The sequence below is a fragment of the Nannospalax galili genome, unplaced genomic scaffold (assembly GCF_000622305.1).
Source record: "Nannospalax galili isolate Female #2095 unplaced genomic scaffold, S.galili_v1.0 scaffold224, whole genome shotgun sequence".
In the NCBI taxonomy this organism is placed as follows: domain Eukaryota; kingdom Metazoa; phylum Chordata; class Mammalia; order Rodentia; family Spalacidae; genus Nannospalax; species Nannospalax galili.
The window spans coordinates 405,701-430,631 of NW_008351360.1; the positions used below are offsets into that span (position 1 = coordinate 405,701).

The window sequence follows — 24,931 nt, forward strand, 5'->3', positions numbered from 1 at the left end:
TTTGATTGGCATTGCATTGAATCTATATATGACTCTTGGTAGGATGGTCATTTTCACAATATTAATTCTTCCAATCCATGAGCATGGGAGGTCCTTCCATCTTCTGATGTCTTCCTCAATTTCTTTCTTTAAAGAGTTAAAATTTTCCTTGTAAAGCTCTTTAATGTCTTTGGTCAGGTTTATTCCAAGATATTTTATTTTTTTTGTGGCTATTGTGAATGGGAGGGTTTCCCTGTGCTCTTTCTCTGACTGCTTGTCATTGGTATATAGAAAGGCTATTATAGCCTATCTTATCCTCCTCCCACCTTCTGCATCCCCTTCCTCTTCCTGATGAGACCCCTTTCTACTTTCATGTCTTTTGGTTGGTTTGTTTTTGGTGACCCAATGAGTTTCATTAGGATTGCTTACAGAAGAGAAGCATAGGTGGGTGGTTATTTATTGGAACAAGTTGCTCCCTTTACCAGTGGCTACCCTACTGAAGAAAATGTCCCTGCATCTCCCAGCAGCTATTAACTGTGTGTAGTTCCTCAGGGAGGGGTGGGGTCTTGTGAGCCCCTCCTCACTAGTTATTGTTAACTGCCCATCAGTCTTCAGGGAGGGGCGGGGCCCCATAGGCCCCTCTCCTCTCCATGACAGGGTGTTGAGAAACCCAATTTCCTACAGATCTGCAAGTTATCAGGGCTGCTGCGAGTTCAGGAGTTCAGTGTCTCTGTCATGCTCAGAAGTCAGCGTCCACAAACCCCACCCTCCATTCTTTCTTCCCTCTCTTCTGCAGTGGTCCCTGCTGGCTGTGCCATTCTACTAAATTTATGTACAATATTCCAGTAAAGGAAACAGCATGAAGGATGTTCCAAACCTTCCTATACAAGAATTGTAACACCCTGTAACCCAGTACTCATTTCAACATAAACAGGGTTTGGATGACCTAGAGGTGTGGTACTTTACCATGCTTGATGGATTGCAGTTTGGTTTACATTTGTCTTTTTAAAAGAGAGACTATTTTTCCCCTAGAAGCATGTAATATAGTGTTTACAGAGGAGATTACAGCATTTCCTGGATTTGCCATAGAGACCATCTAGTGGAGTAGTGATGAAATATATTTGTGTGTGGAGAGCTGTTGAAACTAGAAAGTAAGTACATAAGGTTCCTTCTTTGTATACAAAGTGTCCCATAATAAAAACAATTTAAACTACAACTGAAATAAAAATGTGGTTCTTTGGATCTGTTGACTATGGCTCCTTGACCCCAGCTTGATATTTAAGCTTAGCAGCAGCTGCTGACTGAAGACAGAGGGATCTGGTCCCCTTGCATTATAGACAGTGCTCTGTCAGGGTAGAGTGGCATGTACACAGCATCTCTGCTCCTGGTGTTGCCCTGCCAGGCTGCTCATCCTCCAGCCTTTCATTTGTCCATGTGCCAGTCTCTCCAATTTTTCCTTCATATACTCTTTGTTCTGTTCCTCTGTTTACTTATTTAATAGTAAGTGAATATCTACACCATCACAGTGCTCCTGTGTTTCATCACAATGGTCCATTTCCCAAACATAAAGCTCCATTGTCTCTTCATAGTGCTTCATTATCTCAACACAATGATTCTGTCATCATGATGCTCCATTGTTTTATCACAGTGCTCCACTGTCTCTTTACAGTGCTGCAATATCTGATCACAGTGATTCTCTATCTCAACACAGTGATCCTCTGTCTTATCATAATGCTCCAGTATCCATCAGAATGATTCTCTGTCTCATCACAATGCTCCAGTACACATCAAAATGAAGTCAGTCTCATCACAATGCTCCAGTACACATCAAAATGAAATCAGTCTCATCACAGTGCTCCACTATCCATCACAATGGTTCTATGTCTCATCAGTGTTCCATTATCCCATCACAGTGGTCCTCTCTCTTAACAGTGCTCAGCAATCTCATTACAATGATCCTCTGTCTCATCACAATGCTCCACTGTATATCACACTGATCTTCTGTCTCATCACAATGCTTCACTATCCTGTCACAATGATCCTCTGTCTCATCACCATGCTCAACTATCCCATTACAGTTATCCTCTGTATCATCACAATCTGCATTGTTCCATCAAAATGATCCTCTGTCTCATCACAGTGCTTCACTATTCCATCACAGTGATTCTCTGTCTAATCACAGTTCTCCACTATCCATCATAGGCATCCCCTGTCTCATCACAATGCTCAACTATTTCATCACAATGATCCTCTATCTCATTACAGTTCTCCAGTATCACATTACAATGATCCTCTGTGTCAGCACAGTGCTTGACTATCCCATCACAATGATCCTGTATCTTATCACAGTGTTCCATTATCCCATCACAATGGTCCTCTGTCTTCACAGTGTTGCACTATCTCATCACAATATCCTTTGTCTCATCACAGTGCTCCATTTTCCCATCACAATGGTTCTCTGTCTCATCACAATGCTCTTTTCTGCAATGATCCTGTGTCTCATCAGTGCTTCACTATCCCATCACAATGATCCTCTGTCTCATCACAATTCTCCACTATCCCAATCCAGTGATCCTCTGTATCATCACAGTACTCGACACTCCCATCACAATAATCCTTCCTCTCATCACAATGATCCTTTCTCTTATTACAGTTCTACACTATCACATTACAGTGATCCTCTATGTCAGCACAGTGCTCGACTATCCCATCACAATGATCCTCTGTCTTATCACAGTGCTCCATTTTCACAATGTTCCTCTGTCTCATCACAATGCTCCATTTCACAATGATCCTCTGTCCCATCACATTGCTCCACTATCCCATCACAATGATCCTTTGGTCAAAATTCTCCACAGTCCCATGGATGATCTGATGAAACGGATCATCATTGTAGTGGGATAGTGTGTCAACACAGTGCTTGACTATCCCATCACAATTATCTTCCTCTCATCAAAATGTTCCACTGCCCCATTAAAACAATCATCTATCTCATCACAATGTTCCATTAACCCATCACAATGCTCCTCTGTCTCTTCACAGCGCTGCACTATCTCATCACAATGACCCTCTGTCTCATCACAGTGCTCCACTATCCATCACAATGATCCTCTGTCTCATCACAGTGCATCAGTATCTCTGCACAATGATCCTCTGTCTCATCACAATGTGTCACTATCCATCACAATGATCCTCTGTCTCATCACAATGTGTCACTATCTCATCACAATGATCCTCTGTCTCATCACAATGTGTCACTATCTCATCACAATGATCCTCTGTCTCATCTCAATGTGTCACTATCTCATCACAATGATCCTCTGTCTCATCTCAATGTGTCACTATCTCATCACAATGATCCTCTGTCTCATCTCAATGTGTCACTATCTCATCACAATGATCCTCTGTCTCATCTCAATGTGTCACTATCTCATCACAATGATCCTCTGTCTCATCTCAATGTGTCACTATCTCATCACAATGATCCTCTGTCTCATCTCAATGTGTCACTATCTCATCACAATGATCCTCTGTCTCATCTCAATGTGTCACTATCTCATCACAATGATCCTCTGTCTCATCTCAATGTGTCACTATCTCATCACAATGATCCTCTGTCTCATCACAATGTGTCACTATCTCATCACAATGATCCTCTGTCTCATCACAATGTGTCACTATCTCATCACAATGATCCTTGATCCTCTCTCTCATCACAATGCTCTTTTTCCCAATAATCCTGTGTCTCAATACAATGCTTCACTATCCCATCACAATGATCCTCTGTCTCATGAAAATGGTCCGCTATTCATCACAATGATCTTATGTCTTATAATAGGGTTCCATTGTCCCATCACAATGGTCAAATAGCCCATTACAATGCCCCCCTTGTCTCATTACAATACTCCATTCTTCACAGTATCCCACAGTCCCATTACATTACATCACTATCCCATCATCATGCTCCTCTGTCTCGTCGCAATGCTCCACTATCCATTATAATGATCCTCTTCCATCATAGTGCTCCTCTATTCCATCACAATGATCCTGTGTTTCATCACAGTACTCCACTATCCCATCACAATGATCCTCTGTCTCATCAAAGTGGTCCATTATCACATCAGAATGATCCTTTGTCTCAACACAGTGCTCCACTATCCATCAGTGATGTTTTGTCTCATCACAATTTCCATTATACCGTTACAATGATCCTCTGTCTCTTCACAGTGCTCTACTATCCCATCACAATGATCCTGTGTCTCATACCCTTCTCCAGTATCCCATCACAATGATACTTTTCTCATCACAGTGCTCTTACTATCCCATCACAGTGATCCTCTGTCTCACCACAGTGCTCCACTATCTCACATTGCTCCACTATCCATCACAATGATCCTCTGTCTCATCAGAATCCTCCCCTATCTCATCACAATGATCCTCTATCTCATTGCAATGTTCCATTATCCCATCACAATGCTCTTCTGTCTCATCACAGTGCTCCACTCTCCCATCACAATAATCGACTGTCTCATCACATTGCTCCACTATCCATCACAATGATCCTTTGTCTCTTCACAATGCTCCACTATCCCATCACAATGATCCTCTGTCTCATCACAATGCTCCACTATCTGATCACAGTGATCCTCTCTCTCATCACAGTGCTCCACTATCCATCACAATGATCCTGTGTCTCATCACAATGCTGTACTATCTCATCACAATGATTCTCTGTCTCATCACAGTGCTCCACTATCTCATCATAATGCTCTACTGTCTCATCACAATGATCTTTTGTCTCATTACAATGCTCTATTATCCATCACAATGATCCTCTGTCTCATCAGAATCCTCCCCTATCTCATTATAATGATCCTCTGTCTCATCACAGTGCTCCACTATCTTATCACAATGAACCTCTCTCTCATCACAGTGCTCCATGATCCATCACAATGATCCTCTGTTTCATCACAATGTTCCATTATCCTATTACAGTGGTCCTCTCTTCACAATGCTCAACAATCTCATTACAATGATCCTCTGTCTCATCATAATGCTGAACTATCCCATCACAATGATCCTCTGTCACATCAGAATCCTCCACTATCTCATTACAATGATTCTCTGTCTCATCACAATCCTCCAGTATCCCATCACAATGATCCTCTGTCTCATCACAATGCTCCCATCACAAGTGTTATCTTACTATGCTGAGGGTAAGACAGGCTTCATCAGGAAAAGATCAAACAGGGCTCACATGGTGGCAAATGCTGGAAGAGGGTCTTGAATGTTAATATTTTGGGACCTATGAGACAGCTCAGCAGGTAAAGATTCTTGTCACCAAGCCTGACAACCTGAGTTTGACCTACATGGAGGAAGGAGAAAACTCACTGCCACAAGTTGTTCTCTGACCTCCACACACATGCTGTGGCATCTTCTCACACTAAGATAGATAGATAGATGATAGATAGATAGATAGATAGATAGATAGATAGATAGATAGATAGATAGATAGATGATAGATAGATAGATGATAGATAGATAGATAGATGATAGATAGATGATAGATGGATAGATAGATGATAGATAGAAGATAGGTAGGTAGATAGATAGATTCATAGATAGATAAACAGATAGATGGTAGATATAATAAAAATTTTAATTTATTTTTATATTTTGTGTGTCAGTGTTTTACCTGCATGTATATAAGAGAACTGTGTGCATGTAATGTCTGTGGGGCCAGAAGAAGGCATGAGATTTTTGGAACAGGAGGTATGGGTGGTTTTTCCACCTTGTGTGTGCTGGGAACTGAATCCTGGTCCTCTGCAAGATCAGCCAGTGCTCTTAACTGCTGAGTCATCTCTCCAGCCTCTAGACGTATTTTTTTGAGATAGAGTCTAACCTAGGCTGGCCTGCAATTTCCTGTGGAGCCAAGGCTGGACATGAACATTTGATCCTCCTGCCTCCACTTCCCAAGTACTGGCACACCCCACCACCCATGGTTTACATAGTGCTGAAGATGGAACTCAGGGCTTCATGCTTGCTAGGTGGGCACTCTGCCTACTAAATTACATTCACAATCTGACATGTTTCCTTTCCATTTTCTATCCGAGGTTAGTTAAGCTCTCAGCTACAGCATCTCTGCATACAGACGTTCAGCTGGGTATCACATATCAACACTTTAACTTCTTTCCTTTCTTTCTTCCTTTCTTTATTTATTTTGGAGACAGGGTCTCACTGTGTAACTCTGACTGACCTGGAACACACAATATAGATCAGGCTAGCTTTGAACTCACGGAGATCTGCCTGCCTCTGCCTCCGGAGAGCAGGAATTAAAGGCACGTGCCACAATGCCAGCCCTTTTCTTTCTCAAATAATTACATTTATTTATTTATAGTTGTGTGTGTGTGTGTGTGTGTGTGTGTGTGTGTGTGTGTGCATGTGTCATGGCATGTATATGAAGGTCAGAGGACAATCTGTGAGAGTCAATTCTCTTCTTCCACTATATGGGTCCCAGGGATCAAACGTAGGCTGTCAGGCTTGCACCTTAACTTGTTGAGGCATCTCAGCAGTCCCAAAAGATGAATATTTTTCTTAAAAGCCTTCTGTGGCCAACACACTGGTAAGTGGCTTTTAATTGAATTCAGCTAGAGAGCTCTTAGTTGATGTGCCCCAGCCAATCCTATTGTGTCTTTGTCTACCTGGTTGGTTTGCCCAGGGCTCCATGATTTACTGTGGTGACAGTGAGTCACTGGAACATTTTGTCCACCAGGCAGTGTTCTGCAACAGGGATAATTTAAGAAACTAGCCTCCAATCTTCCTTGTCCTCTCAAAGAAGTACCTCTTGTCAGACAATCAGCCAGCTCCTTTGGTGTAGTGCTCCCCTCTGCCCTTCCAAGCTGACTTTCTTTGCCTGTTGCCATCTCTCCTTCCAGGGATGCCTGATGGAGTTCTGGACACTGGCATGTGTGCGGACGAGACAGGCAGTGAGGAAGATTTATATGAGGACCTTCACAGCTCCAGTCACCACTACAGCCACCCTGGAGGGGGTGGAGAACAACTGGCCATCAATGAGGTAATGTTAAGGAGGCCTGGCAAATGGAGGGAGGGTGACTCCAAGGCCTGTGCAAGTCAGGTGTGCAGCTGTGTTCCAAATACATGGCATAACGCAGGTGCACACAGGACATTTCATCCTATGACTGTCACCTTGTAGCAAGGTGTTTATTTTTAAGATTTAGTTAGTTTTTTATGTGTATGAGTGTGTGCCTGACTGTATGTATGCGTACCACATGTGTGCAGACAGTTGTGAGCCACCATGTGAGTGCTGAGTACTGACCCTAGGTCCAGAGAGATGACTCAATAGTTAATAGCACTTGCTGCTCTTCCAGAAGACCTAGGCTCAGTTCCCAGCACCCACTACACATAAAAAACTTTAAAAATATTTAAAATAAAATAAACACCTTGCTCATGTGTACCTTTGTTTAGGGCTGCCCACTTGGAGTTAGATAACCTCTCAGGAAACTAGTCCCTGGAGAAAACTTTTCTCCCTCCCTCAGAATCCACTGATGGCCTGCAGCTCCTCCTCTTCATGTGGGGCCCCTTGAGATTTCCACCTTAGTATATCAACTGGTTTTGTTAGTTATTATGAAGCTCTTGTTAAGACCACTATACTACGGAGATTTCATTGGTGTAGCTTCCCTCTCATGTCTAGAATGTGTCAGAAGTATTTATAACAGAGCATATCTAAGGCAGAGCTTCCCTGGGTTTACAGAGACTCCAGGCTCAGTGCCAGCCTATAGGTCCCCCTGACAAGCAGCAGTTCTGGTGGAGAGAGCTGCTTGGAGGAGGACACCAGGGCTTCCCCTTTACTCTAGCTCTGCTGACACATCCTGGGTAGACTGTGGATGAGGCAAGGGAAAACTGATAAACTTATTTCCCTCTGTGGACATCAGGAACTGTTGCTATGACAGTTATAGCATAGGCTTTGCTGTTCACTAGCTAAGCAGAGAAAGTCCATAAGAAACTTCATCTGGGCAGAACTGGTTCCCATTCCAAGTTCTTTTGCATTTTTAACTGACACATAATAGTTGTATGTGTTTATAGGGCAGAGTATGGCATTTTAGTAAAGATATACAGTGGGTAATGGTCCAACCAGGTTCCTGGACTTACCCTTTACCTCAAGCATTTACCATTGCTTCATGTTGGAGACATGAAGCCCCTCAACCAACTCTTTTGAATGTATGCACCTGTTCATGTACAGATGCATATATGTGCCCATGTGTGCGGAAGCCAGAGGACAACTTAGCTGTTGTCCCTCAGTTCCTCAGTCACCGTCCACTTTGTTTTTTGGAATAGGGTCTCTCATTGACCTGAAAGTACCCAAGTAAGCTAAACTGGCTGGCCAGTGAGCCCAAGGATTCACCTGTCTCTGTCTCCCCAGCACTGAGATTACAAGCAGACACCACCACACCTAGCTTTTTGTAAACATGAGTTCTCTGAATCAAACTCTCCTTCTAATGTTTGTGAGGCATGTACTTTACAGGCTGAGCAACCTCCTTAGACACCTATTTTAAACTATTTTTGTGGGGGGACGGTGCAAACACATGAGTATGAATGAGTACATATGCACACATACAGAGGCCAGAGCAGCATATCAGGTGTCCTCTGTCACTGTGCACCTTATCAGTAGCCTTTGAGACAAGGTCTCTCACTGAACTAGAATCTCACTGTTTTAGCTAGCCTAGCTGGCCAGTGAGCTCTGAGGATTCACATGTCTTTGCCCCCACAATGTGCAGCCATGCCTGTTTTTTTATGTGGATGCTAGGGATTTGAACTCAGGTATCCCACTGAATTACCTCCCCAGGCCTCTTTTGAGTTATTCTCAATTGAATGCATCAGGGCTACTCCACTGTGCTTACAAAGCTCTTGAGGCTATTCCTCCTACTCAGCTGTCCTACTGTGGCCAGCCTTAACTAGCCTTTCTTAAAAAAGATTTTTTTAAGGATTTATTTTTATTTTATATGTATAAATATTTTGTATGCATGTGTTTATGTGCACCACCTGTGTGCCTGATGCTTGCATAGACCAGAAGAAGGCATTCAGTACCCTGAAACTGGAGTCAAAGACTGTTGGGAGCAGCCATGTGGGTGCTGAGAACCAAACCCGGGTCCTCTGAAAGAGTAACAGTGCTATTAACCACTAAGCCATCTCTCCAGCCCCTTATGACAGAAATTTCAAAGCTTTGACTTTCCTTCTGTAGTCACACATACTCCTGTTCTTTCACTCTCTTTCATTTAGCTTGTGGAGGGGGAGGCAGTGGTAGTCATCCCAGCACTCATAAGCACAAGTAGTAGCACTGAGGTCACTGCTGGTCAGGAGAGCCTATATGAGTATTTTTGCTCCCTTGGAACCAGAGTTGATTCACAGTCAGTTTTAACATCTGTGTGAGTAGATGGTGATAGACCTGTAGGCAGTGAGGGGACAAAGCCACAGCTCCATGCTGTCACCCTCAGCAGCCTAAGGAATTTGCCTCATCTTTTAGGGACCTCAGCTCAGGCCAAATCAGATATGTGACTTCAATGCAGAAAAGAATCTCAGGCCTAGCTAGTTTGAAGCAGAGTCAGAGAATATATTAGTATCAATTTAAACATGCCAGAGTTCAAGGAGAAAGAGATGCTCAGAAAGAAAGACATACCCAAGTGGACTCCTCAAGGGGGAGTCACCATTAATTGTCTTAACATTAGTCATGTGTGTGTGTGTGTGTGTGCGTACGTGTGTGTGTGTGCATACGTGTGTGGCCCAGGGGTATGGCCCTGGGATTTGGAGGCCTTCATGCCTGGCCTGCCCTTCTTCCTGCTTTTTTCAGAGACCTACTTCTTCACTTGTCTATGTTAGAATCTAGAAGTGCTAGTGGTTCTTCTGAGATGAGCATTGTGTTTGGTACACACAAGTATGGTGGCAGCCTCTGCCCTGCATGGCCCCTACATCACTGGAGAGGGGCTCTCTGACCTGAGTAGCTGTCCTCTCTAGAATGTAGCAGAGCACAGACTTTCCAGTGGTACAGTGAGTGTCCAAGAAGACAAGTGCCCTGAGAAAAAACACGGTGTATGGAGGAGCAACAAAAACTCAGACCTTGAGGCAAACAAGAAGTAAATTCTCTAAGGAGTACAATCAGTGCTTGTAGAACTCTACAGGGCACCATGTGTACTATCCCAAAGGCCTTTTGAACATACACACCACTGATGATTGCTGGTGTACATACGTAGACCACCTGTACTGTCCTCACAGGGCCTCTGCATCTACACACTAACTGTACTGCAATCACAGCACCCTTTGCATGTGCAACCACCTGCACTGACTCATTAAGTACCCAAAATTTCACACACACCCCGGAAAGAAATGGGCAACTATAAAACACAAGAACTGTAGCAGTGCAACAAGTCAGTCAAGCAGCCCACCCACTGGGGCCCCTGCGAGTGCTGGGCTTCCCCGTGTCCTTCACTGTGGTCCTCATTATTGAGACCTACTCAGAACCAGCCACAGCAGGTTATTGTCATGTTTCCAGACTGTCTCCAGGCAGCTTTCAGTCCATCCAATATCACAGATAAGGAAATCAATGCTGAGTAACCTGCTCCAAGCTCCATGCCATACACACAGGTACCTGGGCTCCCCTTCCTGGTTCTGAGCCCAACGTGAGAAGGGAAGCCTGATGTCCTAAATCAAAGCGTGACTATCATCTCTGGAGTCTGCTTATGATGAAGATGAGAAAACTTCATCCAAAAGAACTTATGAGGAATTACAGAGAAAGACTGGGGGCTGGAAATATAGCTCTGTAATATATCATGTGCTTAGCATTCCCAAAGCCCTAGATTCAGTCCCACAGAATCAGCCCACCTGATCATGGGTGCATGGTTATAGGTGACTTCTGTGGGCTCTGACTTTAACTGGGCATTCAGGAAAGGTTATGTGTAGTCTGGTTTGCAGAAAGCATCAAGTACACTCTTATTAGAAACTGAGAAGATGTAAGACATGATTATTGGTGAAAGGCCAGCTCTTTCCTGTGGCAACCACTTTCCTCCCCTCAGGTGTTTTTTGCTGCCTGTATAAGCTCAGCGAGAAGCTTTATTGGGGGTTAACATGATCTTTATTCCTGGAGATCACTGGAGCAGCAAGTGTCAGAGGAAAATCATCCTTGGGGATATTTGGCTTGCCTTATTTTTTAAATTAATTTATTTTTAATTTGATGTGTGAGTGTGCTTTGTCTACATGTGTATAAGTACACCCTTGTTGTGCAATGACTGTGGAGGCCAGAAGAGGGCATTGTATCCCCTGGAACTGGAGTTATGGATGGTTTTTAGCTGCTATGTGGGTGCTGGGAACAAACCTGGGTCCTCTGCAAGAGCAAGTAGTGCTCTTAACTTCTGAGTCATCTCTCCAGCCACCTTGGCCTGCTTTAAAAACCATATACTTGGCCGGGCGTGGTGGCGCATGCCTTTAATCCCAGCACTCGGGAGACGGAGGCAGGCAGATCTCTGAGTTCAAGGCCAGCCTGATCTACATAGTGAGTTCCAGGACAGCTGGGGCTACAGGGAGACCCTGTCTCAAAAAGACCAAAAAAAAAAAATGATATACTCACTTGTATTTTCTAAGAATACATGGATGTCAGCTGGGTGTGGTGGCGCACACCTTATTCCTTTAATCTCAGTACTTGGGAGGCAGAGGCAGGTGGATCTCTGTGAGTTTGAGGCCAGACTGGTCTATATAGTGAGTTCTGGGCCAGCTGGGGCTACAGGAAGACCTGTCTCAAATAATAATAATAATAATAATAATAATAATAATAATAATAATACATGGATGTCTTATTCTAAACTTTGAAGCTTTTTGTTCATGTCACCATTAGGAGAGAAAAGAATTTCTGAATTTCTCTAAGATTTATTTATTTTTATTTTCATTTATCCGTGTGTGTTTGTGGGCATATGCACATGAGCGCAGGTGCACATGGATGCAAGAAGAAGCTGCCAAGTCCCCTGGCACTGGAATTACACACAGTTGTGAGCCACTAGATATGGGTGCTGGGAACTGAACTCAGGTCCTCTTATAAGAAAAGTATGCCCTCTTGACAGCTGAGCTACCTCTCCATCCCCAGGGCTTTTCATTTTTTTCTAAATTAATTAAATTTTTCATTTTTATTTTTATGTGTATGAATGTTTTACCTGCTTATATATAGGTAGGTACACTTGTGTTGTACAATGCCTGCAGAGGCAGAAGAGGTTGTCAGATCCCCCAGAACTGGAGTTTTGGTCAGTTATAGGCACCATGTGGGTGCTGGGTACTGAACCTGGGTCCTCAGCAAGAGCCACCAGTGCTCTTGCAACTGACTGCTGAGCCATCTCTCTAGCCCCAACTTATCCATTTTTTAAGCAGAGGGAAACCCAAACCTTCTGGCCAAGAGAGTGAGGGACAGGGGGATGAGAGGTAGTTCTTATTATGGATACCCTAGGATGACTGCTATGCTTGTTCACATGTGTATGTGCACACACTATACATGAAGACTGTGGGTATAGTGTGCATTTGTGCATGTTGCATACACAGAGCACACACGGCCATTTGCCACATGTCAGGCTGTGTGCTGGCCCTCTATGCAGCTGTATGGAAGACACAGGCCTTCTGCAGGAGTGGGCTGTGTATATGACTCCCAGCTCTCTCTCTGCTCCCTGGGGAATGTGAGGATGCTGTGCAAGGCTGTGTTCTTTCTGTCCTTGCACAGTATGCCTGGCCCCTTGGGACTGCCCAGCTCCTGCAGGATGAATTAACAAATGAAGCAGATAAATTGTCCTCAGTTCATTTAAGTGTTTCTCTCCTCCAGCATTGCCCCCAAAGAGCCTTCCACAGATGTCCATGGCTTGGGCTTAGGTCTGCCTGTGCCTCTCAGTCTGCCCAGCCATGCTAGGCTTGGCTGTCATGCCTGGCACCAGGCCTGAGTCCATTCTTGGTCCAAGGATTTTGGCAACTGAAAAGGCTGAAAGTAAGAAATTGCCTGTCAGTGTGTCTTTGGAAGATGTCCTTCCCTTTCCATAACCACCTAACCCAGGCCTCATCCCCACTCCGCTTCATTTCTGCTGGTACATGCAAGGATCAGGGGAGAGGTAGGATTTGAGACCTAGGGTATCCTGTCATCTGCCTCACCACCTGTGCATAGCAGCCTGTGCCCTCTGGGTCAGGCCACAGCTGAAACTCTGAGGGCCTTGGGATGCCAGGGTTACCTCTGGACACATGCAGAAATAGCTCCTTGGATCCCCCAATTCTAAGATGGAAATAGAATGCAAATGGCTTCTATATCATCCTGCCAAACGCTGGAACTAGGAGGCAGTCAAGACACAAGAGGAGAGCCATAGAACAAACATGCTATCCAAAGTTAAAGTATAAATGGGATCACTATCAATTATGTGCTCTACACAACAGTGGGGAGTAGGATTGTCCCAGCCAATCCAGAGACTGGGTCACTCAAGGATGCCCAGCATCTCTTCCCCTGGCACTTCATGACACATGTGAAGGTGCTGCAGGACCCAAGGTCAGCTTTTGGCCACCCCACCATGGAGTCAGCTACCTTTCTGGTTCCAAGTGCTCTGTCTTCCCCTAGTTCCTTGATGATGAACATCCTGGGCCTGGCCTAGCTCTCACACTCCTCAGCCTCAAGGTGGAGTCCGATGCCTATTAATGCCACACTGTCTTGTGATCACCCTTGCTGGTTGGACAAAAACCCTGAGGCAGGGCAGGGGCAGCTGCAAGTCCCTTCCAGCCACTGCTGCTATGTGACCCCAGAGCTGCAAGGACAGGTGGTGGCCATACCTCCAAAGCAGCTCATCTCCCCTCACCTCAGTCATAGCACCAGGGCTTCAGCCTCAGCTGGTTCAGATATCTGTCTCCCTTCCACTTCCCTGTCAGTTCTGCCACCTCAGCACACCAGCCTTTGGGATATTTCCTTTTGTGGCTAGAACCGCCCAGCTTGAGGCTCTAGTGGGCCTAGCTAGGCCTTCGCTTTTGAGTATTTTTGTTGCTCAGGGTCATGAACACCACAGAGAGGAGGTGTTGCCACTGTCATCCCAGCCAACACCATGAGTTCTTGGGGTTCAAGAATCTAGGTATCCTAGGCAGTTTGGCACCCCCTCTCAGTCTTCAGTCAAGCCCTGACCTGAGGACCTTCTGCCACAATCAGTCCTCCCCAAGTAATCCTGCTGCTGTGAAGGCATGCCTACAGCTGGTCCTGACCTCCGGGGACCTGGCATAACAGTGAACAAGGTGCTCTCATGTGATTACCCAGGGAGATGTGAGCAAATGTCTACTCACACAGATGGGGCATTGACGACAAACCAAAGAAACAATTCCACACAAGTCTAGCTTGGTGAATCAGTGAGTTTATTGGGGTTACACATAGGAGCAGGGATAACTCAAAAGCTGTATCACTGAAAGCCCCACTCTCTTGAAAGCTACATCCCTGGAACTCCCTGCAAGACTCATAGGCAGCTCAACAGGTCAGAGTGTCTCCTCTTCTCATCAGGTGTTACTGCGTATATAACCCTGGGGAAGGAGCCTTGTGAATCTTGTAAGTTTTAGGAACTTTTTGAGACTTGAGCTGTTTGCTTACTGAGTCTTCTAAATTTTATTTTCTGAGTCTTAAAGAGCTTCCCTCCAGGTTTGAATGTTTTATTTCTCTTTTATAGAGAATCACTATACAACAGTGACAGAGGCCACATATTGGTTCAGCCTGATATGCCAGGGGCCTGAGGACGTGGAGGATACTTTCTCCCCTGAGTGGTTAGTCACTCTGGGGCCACAAGTGCATAACAAAACATTGACCCATTAAATCATAGATTCTAAGTCTCATCCTGTTAGAGAGCCTGTCTCAGCCTTGGAGGAACATTAGTAGACAGGATGACAGGGAGCCTTTAGATGGCTTCTGTTGCCCCTCCACAAATCCCTTGAGGGGTCAGGGAAACACTCTGGTACACAAGGATTTTTGCAGAACTGAGCAGGAGCAATGCCCCAGATGGATGGGCGAGGCTGAGCCTGTAGTGCAAGGAGGCAGACAGCCCCTCTGGATCCATTCTGACCCTCCTCTGCATATACAAGAGGCACCCCCCCACACACACTCACATATAAGCACATGAACAAATGACTCACACCTGTCCACAGAAGTGTCCTTCCACACAGATACACATGCACTCATATTTTACATAGGATCACATGTGTATACTCCCAGTGTCTTCAGAAGGATGGTCATTCAGAACTACACTCCCCTATACTGTTGTGCAAGTAGTCTGCCACACACAGGAATACCCAAGCATGCAGTCACCTATGTGTGAACACCCAGCCTCTCCACACACTTCCTGTGCTCCCTTCCGTTCCCTGCCCACTTCCCAGCTGTGTGTTCACCCTCTAAGCTACAGTCAATCTCAGAGGGACATACTGGTATAACTGAGCTCTGTACTGTGGACAGAAGGGACTCCTGCCCAGTTAAAGTTGCAGGCTTTGTCTGGTGCTGGCAGTAAAGAAGCCAGGTGCTTGCTCAAAGGATCAAAATGTTATTCTGGTGGTTGAGGTGGTGAAGAACCTGTCAACGTGGACCAATCTGACCAGGGTCCAAATGCTGCTTCCACTACCCCATATTCCTGGGTGATTTTTGTGGCAGCAAATTACCTGATGTTTCAGAGATGCATTTACTCATCTGTCAAGTGGGTGCCTAATGACAGTCTTTAGGATCAAGATCTTGTCTGTTGGGGATTTGCCCCACTCAGATAGTAGAGTGCTTGTCCAACATTCGTGAAACCCTGGATTTGAGTCCCAAAACCACATAAAAGAGGCGTGGTGGAGTATGCCTGTGATCCCAGCACTGAGGTGGTGGAGGCAGGAAGATTCTGAAGTTCAAGGTCATAGTGAATTAGAGGCCAGCCTGGACTCTCAAAAACAAAACTGAAAGAGGTCCTGGCCTCCCACAGTAACTGTGCCAGGCATTTTGGCTCCGGAATGCCAGGTCCCGGTGCATTCCCAAGGACCCCGGTGGCCATCTGTGCGCAGAATTCAAGAATGGACACTGTGTGGGTGTGGGGAAGGGTGGGTGACCACCACCCCTTTCCAAGGAGACGCCCAGGGCAGATCCCAACACACAGGAGCGCTGCAACCCCTCCGCACCTCTTTAATTGGTCCCTCCACCAGGCAGCATCCTTGCCCGGCTCCCACCGGAGCCATCTTCGCCCGCTGGCTCCGCGCAGCTGTGCGGGTGGAGCCTGGCGGGGAGCGCTGGCAGCTCCGCCTCCTTTATCCAGTCGCCGGCCTCTGGGTCAGGCCCTGCTCCGCGGAATCTCGGGCCGCTGGGAGCCCGGAGGCCCGGAGTGATGGCCAGGCCCCCGCAGCCCCGGCGCGGCCAGGCGACGCCCGGCGGCGCCCTGCGCGCCCTGCTGCGCTGCAACCTGCCCCCGGGCGCCCAACGCGTGGTGGTGTCCGCTGTGCTGGCACTGCTGGTCCTCATCAATGCTGTGCTGATATTCCTGCTAGCCTTCCGCTGAGCTGTGCGCTGCCGGGCACCACGCAGGGTGAGTGGCATCTTCCAGCCGCTGGCACCGCTGGCACTCGAGGGGCGGCCTCCCACCACCCCATGTGCTCACTGTCATGGCCCGGCCTGGGGTGCTCCGGATGATGCCACCCTGAGGGTGATTGAGGGGCGTGGTGGCACACGTGCCAAGGGTTCCTTTCTTCTGTCGTAGGGGCTGGTGAGGAGGGGGTGGGGCAACATGGCGGGTCTCTAACTGAAGCTGTGGAGCTGTGACCAACTGGCCCGTGGTCTGGAAAGGGTGTGCATTGGACCACAGGACATGTATTTGTTCGGGGATGGTTGCAGGAGGGCCGAGCTCCTCTGCACATGATACCTGAGCTCTTATTTTAGGCCTTAAAGAAAGTGCCAGTCAGTTTCCTAGGGCAGAGCAGGATCCTGGTGGCCATTCGGAACACACACTCCCACCACATCCGGCGCACAGAGGCCTAACCAGAGGCACAGGCGCCACCTGCTCCCACACAAATGCCCCTGTGCCTCAGAACCAGTCCCGTGTCCGTGTCCCCCCCCCGCCCCCCCCCACTGTCAGGCATGAGCCAGCTGGAATCCTAGTCTCAGCTGCCAGCTTTAGTCCAGGTTTTAGAAGCAGGTGCACCTGGCTGAGACCGGGAAGGGCTGTGTAGAAAAGGGCCTAGCTGCAGCCTCAACACACCTCTGATATCCTAGGAAATGTGTTTCTGGCCTCTTGGAGCCACATTTTATTTTGGTAACATTATAGAAATAGTTAAATTCAGGGCTAAAAGTTGTTAGAGTACCTTCTTCCATTTGTGATCTACCAGTGAAGGGCAGATGTTGCTTACTAGGGCACTGATAGGAGACAAACGAGCTCAGGGAACTTGCTCATGGACACAGTCATGTGTCCATCTGGTGTTTCCTGTGCAGCAGAGGTGACCAGCACCTCTTTCCCACCCCCACAGGCTTCCACATGATGGCAGGACAGTGGTGGGTCTTATTTCTAATGCTGCCTTGGACCTCAGTCTCTATGAAGCCCTGCTCTTTGTCCCACACCCTTGGTAACTTTCCCAGAAAATGCAGGACCCACACCTGTCTGCAAGGACTGTAGAATAAAGGACGGAGAGGGCACACCAGACCATGGAGAGGGTTCACCAGACCACAGAGAGGGTATACAGACCATGGAGAGGGTCCCCCCACCTCAGTGTTCATTTGAGGGAATCCAGGGGCAGAGAGAGATGCCTCACCCAGTTAATACAAAGCAGGAGTTATATAAACCTGGACCACCAGGAAGCTGGCCTCTATTTCTCCCAGGTATGTGGCCTGAGTTACAGACCCCAAGTCAGGCACATTCCCTTGCTCACCCTCACCATGAAGGAATCCACCCTCTTTTTTCCCCTTGAACCACCTCCTTTAAGGCCTCACATAAAAGCCCACTGCAGAAGGTGGGCTGGCTCCTCTTGTGGCTTTATTGGGTCTTCCTGCATCACCCCAGCTGTGTGGCAGCCAGACTCACTTGCAGAAGGCTCACCTGTTACAGAAGCAGGAAACTTGCTGTCGCCAAGATCAACCCAGAAACTCTGTGCTGGGATCCCTGTGTGGCCTTTGGCATGACACTCCCCTTCTCTGCTTGTGGGTGCATGCCTCCAAGATAATGTCTGGAGCCGGGTTTGAGATGTTGGTCCTTCCTCCTAGGAGCCATTCCTGCTTCCTGGGTCAATGTGAGGATTAGCATGTGGGAGTGCCCAGGGAGGCTGAAGGAGGGTACATAGGGGTGAAGAACAACTAGGAGCAGAACTGGGTGGTATGGGAGACCTGTTTGGGGGTATTCCATCCAGTTCTTCCCTGTTGGGTTAGCCAGCATGGAGGCCATGTGCAGCCCCAGCTGACATTCTCCTCTAAACCCCTGGAGCCATTTATTCACGAAACAGAAACAGCCTTCTGAAAAGCAGGAGTCAAAAGATGGGGGACAGAGCTTCTATCAGGAAGGAGCTAGGAACAGGCCACACAGGAGAGAGCAGAGCCTCACCAGTGATCTGAGCAGAGAGAACCCAATACAGAGAGCTGTCAGATATAAAGTGACTGAATCAGTGAGTGACAGAATGCTCAAGAACAGTCTAGAGAAGCCAGCTACAGTTGGCAAATACAAGAAGTATCTGTTTCCTCCTATGGAATAAAGGAGGGCAATTAGAATGATTTAGAAAGACCCTCAGGGTTCAGGATCTAAAGTCTAAAGGGGGCTGTCCCATAGCTGCTTCGGGTGTCAGGGTTGTAGAGGTCAGTGTGCCATGAGGCTGCTTCCTCCAGGGTTCAAAAAACAACCCCCCCACACACACACACATCAAACAGGACCCAACTGCTGTGATGGGCACTGTCATACATAGTTGGGTCACCTCATAAGCTGTATAAGTCTATAAGAACCTGCAGAGGGAGCAAGTTATCCCTCCAGTGCTGCCTAGTAGAGCAGATGGCAGCTGCCACATCCCAGCCTAACATCACAGAGCAGGGCATGAGCTGAGAAACCATTACTTCAGCACACTCGGCAGGCTGAGGAAGGTGTGTTTGAACAGGGAGGGAGTCATGTGACAATCAGATTTTGTGCTCAAGTTCACTTCTGGCTCCCTCACTGAGATTTGACCATTTAGACATGCCCAGGGCACAGCCCTGCTCCAGAGGAGGTGCTGTCCTAGAGAGAACCTTCATCAGCTCTTCTATAAAGCAGGCCAGGATCCCTGCTTCCAGGGCTGCTGGGTGGGGAACAAGGCCTCACTGGCCCACCTGTCTTGGCTCTCTCTACAGCTCATCAGTGATGGCAGTGTGGTCTGTGCTGAAGCCCTCTGGGACCATGTCACCATGGACGACCAGGAGCTGGGCTTCAAAGCTGGGGATGTCATCGAAGTGATGGATGCCACCAACAGAGAATGGTGGTGGGGCCGAGTGTCAGATGGCGAGGGGTGGTTCCCAGCCAGCTTTGTGCGGGTATGACTGCAGTCTGTGCTTTCCCCCAAGGTTGTGAAAAGTCTCCTCTCTCTGCTCAGAAGTCAAGCCCCAAACAGCTCTGCAGTCCTAGGCAGGGGGCAAGGACCACCCTTTCTGCTTTCCTGGATGGGTGGGAGTCCAAACTGACATATACCCCCTCCTCTATTACCTGCTTCCAAGACCCAGCTGGCAATCTCTTGTGGGCCAGAGAGAAGAATGTGGTGCTAGAATACCACAGGTCACACAGCTCATTCTACCCTTCTTTACTAAGTACTTCAAGGTTCACCAGTATGTATTAGGAGAGGGGAAACTTAACACACAGCCCTGGGAGGTGGGAATTTGAGGAGACTGAGGCATGGGCACGTGAAGTCATACCCAAGAGAGCAGAGCAAACCGACCCAGTCCCAACCATAAGTTGCAACTGGTCTCAGGGAAGGAATTCCAGTTCAGACTCCCAGAGGCAAGGCAAAGGGAGGGATGACCCCAGACCCTGGTGCTCAGGTGCTCATCCTGTGTAGATGCCCTGGGCCCACTCTACTGCCCCAAGCCTCTTCTAAAGTTACAGGCTAGTGAGCCAGCAAGGCTGCCACCCAGCGCCTAAATTACAGTCCCTAGATTATGCGGTATGAGCAGCCTTTCTGGTTCAGAAACTCCTAGTGCCTGCTCCAAGCACTACTGAGAATAAGTTACTAGAGGTGAGATTTTGGGCTAACAAGGACAGCGCCATGGTCCTCAAACTGGCTGCCCCTGCCCTGGCCTTGTGCCTATGAGGCAGTTGCAGGAAACTTGTGGGCTTTATCCTTGGACCTTCGTGTCCTGTGGGTGCTCCCAGCCATGGCTCCCCGATGGTGCTCCAGAGCAGAATTCAGGGAGGCCTTGCTTTGCCTACAGCTGCGGGTGAACCAGGATGAACCCGCGGACGATGAGGCCCCGCGGGCCGGGGCTGGGGAGGCCCAGAACAGCGTGGCGGAGGCTCCGAGCAGCAAGGACCAGATGCGCACCAACGTCATCAACGAGATCCTCAGCACCGAGAGGGACTACATCAAGCACCTTCGGGACATCTGTGAGGTGAGGCGGGGCTGCAGGGCCAGACCTTGAGAATGGGGTGGGACCAGGGGTGGGACGAGTCGGGAGGGCAGCAGGGCGGAGCCTGATTCTGCATGGCCCCCAGGGCTATGTCCGCCAGTGCCGCAAGCGTTCGGACATGTTCAGTGAGGAGCAGCTGCGAACTATCTTTGGGAATATCGAAGACATCTACCGCTGCCAGAAGGCGTTCGTGAAGGCCCTGGAGCAGAAGTTCAACCAAGAGCGCCCACACCTGAGCGAGCTGGGAGCCTGCTTTCTGGAACATGTGAGCACATCTGCTCCCGTCCCGGATCCCCGTGCCCTGGCCCCACACACTCTGGCCCTATGGTATTTTCGCTTGCTTTGCACCTGCCTCCTGTTCTAGCCCAGGCAACCAGCTACTCTTTTCTGAAAAAGTTTCCACACCAGTGCACCGGGCTTCAACCCTGTCCGCCTAGCTGCCCTCATTCAACAACAGTCTTAGGGAAACAAGTCACTGAAGGCTCACAGGGGCAGGGGACATCAGCCAGGGTAAGGTTTTTCTTTGGCTAGAGGGGAAGGCAAAGGTGGACTAGGTCACTAGTTGAAGGGCTGTTAATAGATTCTGGGGTTCCTTACACGGTGAGCAAGCCGGAATGTGGGTAGAATTTACAGCCTGCAATCACCCAAAACTCCAGCTACTATTCAGCTTCAGGTTCACTGGGTTGGTTAGGGCCCACAGAGAACTGACTGATGGTATAGAGGCTGTCTTGCCTTCTGAAACAGCCTAAGGATGTCTGTCTCCACCTTCCAGGGCCTTCCCTGGGTAGTCTTGATAACTCTTTCTGATTAGCACCACTGATATCATTAAAAAATAATGAAATAGAAGCTAATACTTCTATTAACTCCTGAGAGCCCCATTGAAAAGCTGAGTGGCTACAATGGGCACACACATACCTCAGGTTTTTCCTATCCCTGATACGACTCCACATAGCTTGTGTCCAGTGAAGTAGGAAGACAGAGACCAGGAAACAAATGCAGAGGCGCCTGTCCCTCCTGGTGCATGGCTGTGGCCTGTTACCCTGGGAAACGGGAGATAGCCATCCTGACCTCCAGCTCTACCCCCAGCAAGCAGACTTCCAGATCTACTCTGAGTACTGCAACAACCACCCCAACGCCTGTGTGGAGCTCTCCCGACTCACCAAGCTCAGCAAGTATGTGTACTTCTTCGAGGCCTGCAGGCTGCTGCAAAAGATGATCGACATCTCCCTAGATGGCTTTCTGCTGACCCCGGTGCAAAAGATCTGCAAGTACCCCCTCCAGCTGGCAGAGCTGCTCAAGTACACACACCCCCAGCACAGGTAGGAGGCATGAGGCAGTGCTGAGACTCTGCATGCCTTCAGTCAGCCAATTGAACAATTACCGAGTGCTGAGTCCTGCCGTGGGCACTGGGGAATAGCCTAGGGTAATGCAAGCCTATCCTGAACTATCACTGGAGGAAGATACATCAATAGAATAGTAAGCTGCTCCCCTGGGCAGTTGAGGAGAGGGAATGTGTACTTGATGGGTGAGGCTATGGCAAGGGGCACAGTCCAGAGAGAGGCAGCTGCACACCTAGAGGTCACTGGGCACTCAACAGCTCTCTCTGGTCCCCAGCTTGCTGCACCCTTCCATCTCTTTTCTGCCTCAGGGACTTCAAGGATGTCGAAGCTGCTTTGCATGCCATGAAGAATGTGGCCCAGCTCATCAATGAACGGAAACGGAGACTTGAAAACATAGACAAGATTGCTCAGTGGCAGAGCTCCATAGAGGACTGGGAGGTAAAAGGCCCCAGGTCCCAGAAATTACTGTGCTGTCCTTGCCCCTGAAAATTTTAGAAGGGAACAGAAGTGGGGGGCCACTGTGCTCCCGGAGCTGGCAGACACTACTGGTGGGAAAACAGGTTCCCTTGCATTGGGCCTTAAGTGGTGCCTCCCAAAGCCACTTTGGCATCTGAGGTCGCCTTCCTGCGTGCAGTATCACATACCTTCCTCCAGCTACCACTAGCCTAGGGGCAGCCCTACTGAGGAACTGTGTTTCTAAGACATGCTAGTCTTTCTTCTTACTCAGGGACAGGCTGGACCCCTGTTTTAAATACCTTCTGGGGCTTTCAACAGTTTAGAGCCAATAGTGGGACTAGAACTGGATCCCCACATGTCAAGGCTTTGTCACCGTTTCTCTGGCTTGCCTATTCCCATGTGTCTGCCAGTCTTGCCTTCTAAGACAACAACCTAAACAGATATTCCTGCTCCTTAGAGGTATAGGGGGATTCTCTGTCTTCCCACCTCTCTCTGTACCAACATGGCACCACAGTGTACTATCAAGATGAGAAAATATCTGGAAACCAACCAGAATCAGCCACAGAAAACTACAAAAATAGTCTTTGGCCCTGCCCTTGTACTGAATTCTAACCCTTGGATAGGGAAGCTGGGCAATGCAGTAGACTGGTTCTGAGTCTCACACCCGGCCGAGGACCAGAACAAACAAGTCATCCTAAAATGGATGGCGTCCAACAGTTCTAGCCTGTGATTTACATTTTCCAAAGTAACCAGAAGGAAGCAGGGATTAGTTTGAAAGTCTGAAGCCTGGAGTTTCAGATACCTAAATACATTTAGCTACAGAGGCAAGTTCTAGCCAGGCCTAATTTTTCTCTAGAGCAGTATTATACAATCAGAAGATTTGGACATGTCTGGAATTCTATACTTTCTAGTTATCTTCCAAAAGGAAAAGGGTTGGAGAAATGGCTCAGGTGGTAATGTGCTGGCCATGCTTATAAGCCTAAGGACCCGAGTTCAGATCCCCGGTATTCACATAAAAAGATAGGTGTGGTGGCATACCTGTAATCCCTAAGAGGGAAAAGGGGTGGAGACAGGAGGTTCCCTGAAAATCCTTGGCCAGTAAGCCTAGATGAATTAGGAGTTCAGTCAGAGTCTCTGTCTCAAAAATGAGGTGGAGGTGGGTTGGCAAGATGACTCAGCAAGTAAAGGCACATGCTACCAAGCCTGATAACCTGAGTTCCCTCTCCCAGGCCCACATGGTGGAAGTTGTCTCCAGCAAGTTGTCCTCTGACCTCTACACACACATGCTGTGGCATGTGCATAACCCCCCCAAATGTGATAAACGTTAAAAAAATAAGGTGGAGAGTTGAGACTCCTCTACAAGCACATGCCCAGACACACATGTACACACCACACATAATAGACCACATACACACACACACACACACACACACACACACACACAAAACAAAATGGGGAAACAGGTGAAATTGGCTTTAATAAGGTTTTGTTTAATTCAGTATATCTTAATATTTCATATGTAATCAACAAAATATCAGTAATATTTTACATTGTTTCATACTCTTTAAAATCATTGTGCAGTTTACAGGGGAATCACACCTGCACACAATCAGCCACATTCCAAGAGCCACATAAGGCCAATGGTTACAGTGAAGTCCTACTTTGCAAAGATGGGTCAAACCTATCTTTTCCTCCCTTCCACCCCCAGAGCCATACCTTCAAAGCCCAGAGTTCTTCCCTTGGACTTGAGAAGTGACCCTCTTACCTTAGCCTAGCACAGTGGGAAGGCATCCACAGTGGGAAGAGCCTAGGGTTAGGTGTACTCACCTCATGGCTCTACTTGGGGTTCCCCCAGGGGGAAGATCTCTTGGTCAGGAGCTCGGAGCTCATCTACTCGGGGGAACTGACCCGTGTTACACATCCTCAAGCCAAGAGTCAGCAGAGAATGTTTTTTCTCTTTGACCGTCAGCTCATCTACTGTAAGAAGGTATCAGAACCACCCTGCCTTGTTGGACCAGTCTCATATAGAGTGGGTGGAGGAGTAAGCTAAGGGCTGGGGCTGCTGCCTAGAGGAAAAAGAACTGCTAGACTCTACCTTGGCCATTCCTTCCTTGTTCCCAGGAGCCTCAGTGAGGCCCTTAGGGCTGGTGCACTGCAGGGTGAGTCCAGGGACATTGAAGTGGCTCTGTCTGAACAGTGCCCAGTGCTGTTTAAAAAAAAAAAAAAAAACCCTCCTTGACCTGGCCCCTGCTTGCTCCTCAAGCCACGTCTCTCCCTGCAAGCCTTTGCTTTTCTGTCTCTGGAGTTCTCTGCTCCTAGCCGCCTCTGGCCTCCTCTTTACTGCTAGCTTCTGCTCCTCTTTCAAATCATGGCACAGTGCACAAGTCCTTCCTAGTCCTCTGTATTCTGCCACACCATGTGGGCCACTGCTTTTGTTTCTGAGGCTTTCTGCCCACTTGACCATAAGCACCTCAAAGACTATTCTGTCAGTGGCTGGGAGGGGAGGCAGGGTAGAACCTGGACACAACTGGGT

At 47.9% G+C, this 24,931-nt stretch overlaps 1 protein-coding gene across 1 annotated transcript in view; it reads left to right on the forward strand.

Annotated features, from left to right (window-relative positions):
• The window catches only part of Arhgef4 (Rho guanine nucleotide exchange factor 4), a 180,720-nt gene that overhangs the window by 151,560 nt on the left and 4,229 nt on the right, over window positions 1-24,931 (forward strand). Inside the window, 7 exon segments of the mRNA XM_008848268.3 lie at window positions 6,915-7,054; window positions 19,337-19,516; window positions 20,408-20,584; window positions 20,688-20,867; window positions 21,689-21,921; window positions 22,251-22,380; window positions 24,254-24,385. Coding sequence (XP_008846490.3) covers window positions 6,915-7,054; window positions 19,337-19,516; window positions 20,408-20,584; window positions 20,688-20,867; window positions 21,689-21,921; window positions 22,251-22,380; window positions 24,254-24,385 — 1,172 coding nt within the window.